Consider the following 5,848-nt stretch of genomic DNA (forward strand, 5'->3'; position numbering starts at 1 on the left):
TTCTGTGGGTGGGCGTGTCTTTCTTTGGGTGGGTGTGTCTTTCTCCAGATGGGCGTGTCTTTCTGCAGGTGGGCATGTCTTTCCACTGGTGGGCGTGCCTTTCTGTGTGATGGGCGTGTCTTTCTGCGGGTGGGCGTGTCTTTCTGTTGGATGGGCGTATCTTTTCACTGGTGGGCGTGTCTTTCCACTGGTGGGCATGTCTTTCTGTTGGGTGGGCGTATCTTTTCACTGGTGGGCGTGTCTTTCTGTGGGGTGGGTGTGTCTAACCCGGCCTGGGCGTGTCCCGAAGCTCCTCCCCCAGACCCTGCTGACCTCGAGGGCGCCCCCTGCCTGCACCCCGGGGCTCTGCTCAGCTGGGCCGCCCGGCGCCGCCGCCTGCCCGCCATGGCCGAGGCGCTGGCCCGGGGCGCCGACCCCGGCTGGGCCAACGGCGCCGAGGGCAACCGCACCCCCCTGCTGGAGGCCGTGGCCGTGGTAACTGGGAGCACTGGGAGCAAACTGGGAGAGGCTTGGGAGAGGTCCTAGGGGGGTTTTGGGGGTCCCAAGGGGCTCCTAAGGGGTTCCCAGGGGGGTTTTGGGGATCCCTGTGGGGTTTTGGGGGTCCCAAGGGGGTCCTAAGGTGGTCCCAGGGGGGTTTTGGGGGTCCCAAGCGGGGTTAGGGCAGCACCCCCTGCTGGAGGCCTTGGCCATGGTAACTGGGAGCACTGGGAGCAAACTGGGAAAGGCTTGGGAGGGGTCCTGGGGGGTTCCCAGGGGGGTTTTGGGGGTCCCAAGAGGGTTCTAAGGGGTTCCCAGGGGGGTTTTGGGGGTCCCAAGGGAATCCCAAGGGGGTCCTGGGGGGGGTTTGGGGAGCACACCTCTGCTGGAGGCTGTGGCCGTGGTAACTGGGAGCACTGGGAGCAAACTGGAGGCCGTGCTGGTGGTAACTGGGAGCACTGGGGAGGGGTCCCTGACCTGTCCCCCCCTCTCCTTTCCCCCCGAGAATTCCCTTCTGGCCTGCGAGTTCCTGCTGCAGAACGGGGCCAGCGTCAACCAGAGCGACAGCCACGGGCGGGGCCCGCTGCACCACGCCACCATGCTGGGACACACCGGGTGGGTACTGGGAGCAACTGGGAGGGACTGGGAGGGCACTGGGAGGGACTGGGAGGGAACTGGAAAGTGACTGGGATGGCACTGGGAGGGACTGGGTGGCACTGGGAGGGCACTGGGAGGAACTCGGAGGACACTGGGAACGACTGGGAACGACTGGGAGCAACTGGAAGCAACTGGGAGGGACTGGTTTGGGACCCAGAATCTCCCCCCATTTGGTGAATGGTGGCGTTGCTCATCCCTGCATTGGATGTGTGCGAAGCTAAGCAGGGTCTGCCCTGGTCAGAGGCTGGATGGGTGACCTAGACTGGGTTATTTAAAGAGGGTTCACCCACTGTTTTTGGAGGGTGGCTCGTTTCCTTTTGGGGGTCCTGCTGCTCTTTAGGGGTTCCTATTGCCTTTTGTGGGGGTCTCTGATCCGTGTTTGGGTGTGCCGCTGTTAGGGGCAACACCTAAATGTCTTTGGGGGGTGTTCCTGTTCCCTTGGGCTGCGCCTTTTCCCTTTAGGGGGGTTCCCTTCTATTATTGGGGGTCTGTGTCTTTTTAGAAGGTCCCTATTTCATTTTGGGGGTCTCTATTCCATTCTGGGGCTCTCTTTTGCCTTTACGGGGTCTCTCTTCCATTCAGGGGTCTGTATTTTCTTGGGGGGATCCCTACTCCATTCTAGGGGGCCACTTCCCCTTTAGAGACCCCCAATCTCACACCTGGGTGTCCCTTTTCACTTTTGGGGATGCAAAACCCCCCCAAATCTCTCAAAATTCTCCCCATTTTGGAGGGTCCCTAGCACAGTTTTCCATATGGGAAGCTAAGCAGGGTCTGCCATGGTTAGGGTCTGGATGGGTGACCTCAACCTCACTTTCTCCCCTTGAATCCCCGCGTCCCCTCTGACCCCAATGTCCCCAAAATGTCCCCAAAATGTCCCCAAAACACCCCCTCCCCACATTCCAGCCTGGCCTGCCTGTTCCTGAAGCGGGGGGCCGACGTCAACGCGGTGGACGCGGACGGGAGGGACCCCCTGACCATCGCCATGGACTTGGCCAACGCCGACATCGTCACCCTGTGAGACCCCCGGGGGGCGCCCTCGGCTTGGGGGGGGACACCCTAAATGTGACCCCACCCCCCCAAATGTGACCCCAAATCCCCCCCCAGGCTGCGATTGGCCAAGATGAGAGAGCTGGAGGTGGCCCAGGGACAGACCGGTGGGTTTGGGGGGGGGGGGGGTCTCTGGGATTTTGGGGGGGGGGTCTCTGGGATTTTGGGGGGTCCCTGGAATTTTGGGGGGGGTCTCTGGGATTTTGGGGGGGTCCCAAGATTTGGGAGGGTCCTGAGGGACATCGGGGGTGGAGTTTTGGGGGGTCCTGGGGTGTTTTGGGGGGGATCCCCCAATCCTCAGAGAGTTTTCTCCAGTTTGGGGTGACCTTGGAAGGGGGGATTGGATTTTGGGGTGGATTCTCAGGTTTTGGAGGGTCCAGGCGAGAATTTTGGGGCGGAATCTGTGGATTTTGGGGGGGGATGGCTTATTTTGGGGGTCCCCAATTGGGGGTCCCCTCCCCTGCCACGCCCAGGTGACGACACCTACCTCGACATCTTCCGCGACATCTCCCTGATGGCCTCGGACCACCCCGAGAAGCTCGCCCGGGCCCCTCCCCCCAAACACTCCACCCTTTAGCCACGCCCCCTCGGCAAACCACACCCTTTCCGCAAAGCCACGCCCCCCTCCCCAGGCAGCAGCCAATGGAATAAAGGCTCGGTTTGACCAAAATTCACTTGGGTGATCTAGAACCAAACCTTACTTGGGTGACCTAGAACTGACCCCGCCCCAATCCGACCCCAAAGCTGGGAACCCCCCCTTGGGTGACCTAGAACCGACCCCCCAATAGTTGGGTGGTCTAGAACAGGCCCCCCCCCCCCCCCCCCCCCCCAGGCCATTTTTGGGGACCCTTTTGACCCCACCCTGCCATTGGTGCACCTAGAACCGCCCCTCCCCCAAAGGACGAGAGACGGGGGCGCATTTTGGGGTCACAAAACGGTTCTAGAGCGGCTCGGGGGGGCTCGGGGGGGGCTCGGGGGGGGCGGGGGGCACGGTGAGGATGAGGAGGCTGGAGGCCAGGAGGAAGGCGCCGGCCGCCAGGAAGGACACGGTGAAGTCGCCGGTGACGTCCCGCAGCCAGCCTGGGGGGAGATGGCGGCGTTGGGGGGTCTGGAACCCCAAAAATGGCCGGTTCTAGGTCACCCAACCCCCATTTCAACCCCTTGTCAAACGGGGGCGTGGTGGGTTCTAGGTCACCCAACCCATCCGTGACACCCCCCCCCCCAGCCCACCCTTGGGTGCTCTCCAATGGGTTCTAGGTCACCCAACCCATCCGTGACCCCCCCCCCTCCCAGCCCACCCTTGGGTGCTCTCCAATGGGTTCTAGGTCACCCAACCCAACTGGGACCCCCCCCCCCCAGCCCACCCTTGGGTGCTCTCCAATGGGTTCTAGGTCACCCAACCCAACTGGGACCCCCCACTGAGTTGAGTTCTAGGTCACCCAACTCATTCACGACCCCCACCCAAAACTTGTGTGCCCCCCCATGTTGGGTTCTAGGTCACACAACCCAACTTGAACCCCAACCCAAGGCTTGGGTTCTCCCTAGGTTGGGTTCTAGGTCACTCAACCCATCCATGACCCCCCTCACCCATCCTTGTGTGTCCCTCCATGTTGAGTTCTAGCTCACCCAACCCCATCCCCCCAACTCATGTTCTAGACCCCTCAACCCCCAACCTACTCCCCCCACATTCTAGACCCCCCTTTTTTCACACCCCCCAAACGTTTTAGACCCCCCAACCCCCCATGTTCTAGACCCCCCGACTCCCCCATCCCCCCACGTTCTAGACCCCCACCCCCTCTTCCCCATCCCCGTTCTAGACCCCTCAACCCCCCATGTTCTACACCCCCAAACTTCCCATTCCCATGTTCTAGACCCCCACAACTCCCCCATCCGCCCCACGTTCTAGACCTCCCTAAACCCTTCATCCCCCCACGTTTATAGACCCCAACTCCCCTATCCCCCCACATTTCCAGACCCCCAGTGCCCCCACAACATTCTAGGACCCCAACTCCCTCCATGTTCTAGACCCCACATCTCCCCCATCCCCCATGTTCTAGACCCCCCCAACTCCCCTCCATGTTCCAGACCACCCATTGCCCTCACAATGTTCTAGACCCCCCAACCCCCCCATTCCCTCAGCGTTCTAGAACCCTCCCCGATCCCCCGTCCCCCAATGTTCTAGACCCCCAACTCCCCCCTTCCCCCAAACATTCTAGACATTCCTGACTCCCCACCCCCCCACATTCTAGACCCCAACTCCCCATCCCCCCCACGTTCTAGACCCCAAACGCCTCCATTTCCCCAACGTTCTAGATCCCTGTCTCACGCATCCCCCATGTTCCAGACCCCCCAACTCCACCCCAACGTTCTAGACCCCAACTCCCCAGTCCCCCATGTTCTAGATTCCCCCAGCTCCCACATCCCACAACGTTCTAGACCCCATAAGTCCCCCATGCCCTCCCAACATTCTAGACCCCCAACCCCCCCACCCCCAACGTTCTAGAGCCCCCCACCCCCCCATGTTCTAGACCCCATCCCCCCCCCCGTACCAGCCAGCGGCGCCCCCAGCAGGGACCCCACGCTCTCCACCATCTGCATGGCTCCGATGGCCGCCCCCGCCCGCCCGGCCCCCACCACCTGCGCCACGCCGGCGAACTGCAGCGGCGCCACCGCCCCGGCGCAGCCCCCGTAGGCCGCCGCCAGCGCCGCCAGCGCCCCGAAACTCCTCCCCGACGGCGTCGCCATGGCCGCCAGCCCCGCCAGCGCCGCCCAGGCCGCCATCTGCCGCGGCAGGGCCACCGCGGCCGCCCGCTCCGCCAGCCACCCGGCCCCCAGCCGGCCGGCGCCGTCGAGCGCGGCCATGGCGGCCAGCAGGGCGGCGGCGCGGTCGGCGTCGCAGCCCAGCTCCAGGGCGCGGCCGGCGCCGTGCACGAAGGGCACGTGGTAGCCCAGGTCCAGCAGGGCGCAGGCGGCGGCGTAGCGCAGGAAGGGCCCGTGGCGCAGCAGCCCCGCCGGGTTTCCGGAAGGTTCCGCGGCTCGGGGAGCGAGGCGGGGAGGGCGGAGAAGGGCGGCGGCGGCCACCAGGTGAAGGGAGACGGCGGCCAGCAGGAGGAGGGCGCCGCGCCAGCCGTAGGCGTCCAGGGCGGGCGGCAGCAGCGGGGCCAGCGCCAGCCCCGAGACGGCGGCGCCCGACACGGCCAGGCCGGTGGCCAGAGCGCGGCGCCGCGGGAACCAGAGGGACACGGCGGCCAGCGCCGGCGTGAAGGACAGGGACCAGCCCAGGCCTGGAACCGGGCACGGATCAGCACGGCAGGGTTCTAGGTCGTGCTCTGGGGTGGGGGGTTGGGTTCTAGGATGTTCTATGGGGTGGGGGGTTGGGTTCTAGGTGGTTCTGTGGGGTGAGGGTTTGGGTTCTAGGCAGTTCTATGGGATCACGTGAGGTTTGGGAGGGGTCTAGGTCATGCTCTAGGGTGGGGGTTTGGGTTCTAGGACATTCTATGGGGCAGGGGGTTGGGTTCTGGGTTGTTCTGTGGGTGGGGGGTTTGGTTCTAGGTCGTGCTCTGGGGTGGGGGTTTGGGTTCTAGGATGTTCTATGGGGTGGGGGTTTGGTTCTAGGTCGTGCTCTGGGGTGGGGGGTTGGGTTCTAGGATGTTCTATGGGGTGGGGG

The 5,848-nt window shown here is 63.9% G+C and overlaps 2 protein-coding genes across 2 annotated transcripts; one reads left to right on the plus strand and one right to left on the minus strand.

The window, feature by feature from the left end:
- Positions 1-36: 36 nt before the first annotated feature.
- Positions 37-2,855, plus strand: LOC115484326 (arf-GAP with coiled-coil, ANK repeat and PH domain-containing protein 1-like). The gene is made up of 5 exons (XM_050987981.1): positions 37-474; positions 983-1,092; positions 2,038-2,148; positions 2,239-2,288; positions 2,655-2,855. Exons 1-5 carry the CDS (start codon positions 49-51, stop codon positions 2,756-2,758), a joined length of 801 nt encoding a protein of 266 aa, XP_050843938.1. The 5' UTR covers positions 37-48; the 3' UTR covers positions 2,759-2,855.
- A 159-nt stretch (positions 2,856-3,014) lies between these two features.
- Positions 3,015-5,540, minus strand: LOC127061322 (monocarboxylate transporter 13-like; the record flags this gene model as incomplete). Its single annotated transcript, XM_050987980.1, has 2 exons — positions 3,015-3,261; positions 4,731-5,540. Coding segments are annotated over 2 exons (950 nt in total), but the record flags the coding sequence as incomplete, so codon positions are not given.
- Positions 5,541-5,848: the final 308 nt, after the last annotated feature.

Source organism: Serinus canaria, unplaced genomic scaffold (genome assembly GCF_022539315.1).
Source record: "Serinus canaria isolate serCan28SL12 unplaced genomic scaffold, serCan2020 HiC_scaffold_605, whole genome shotgun sequence".
Taxonomy (NCBI): domain Eukaryota; kingdom Metazoa; phylum Chordata; class Aves; order Passeriformes; family Fringillidae; genus Serinus; species Serinus canaria.

What these genes read in the sequence shown, in the direction of transcription:
- LOC115484326 (XM_050987981.1), top strand. Translation starts at nt 49, where the DNA reads ATGGGCGTGTCTTTCTGCAGGTGGGCATGTCTTTCCACTGGTGGGCGT. An exon ending in ACCATGCTGGGACACACCGG is followed by an intron (nt 1,093 to 2,037) that starts GTGGGTACTGGG and finishes CCCACATTCCAG; the next exon opens with CCTGGCCTGCCTGTTCCTGA. An exon ending in GGTGGCCCAGGGACAGACCG is followed by an intron (nt 2,289 to 2,654) that starts GTGGGTTTGGGG and finishes TGCCACGCCCAG; the next exon opens with GTGACGACACCTACCTCGAC.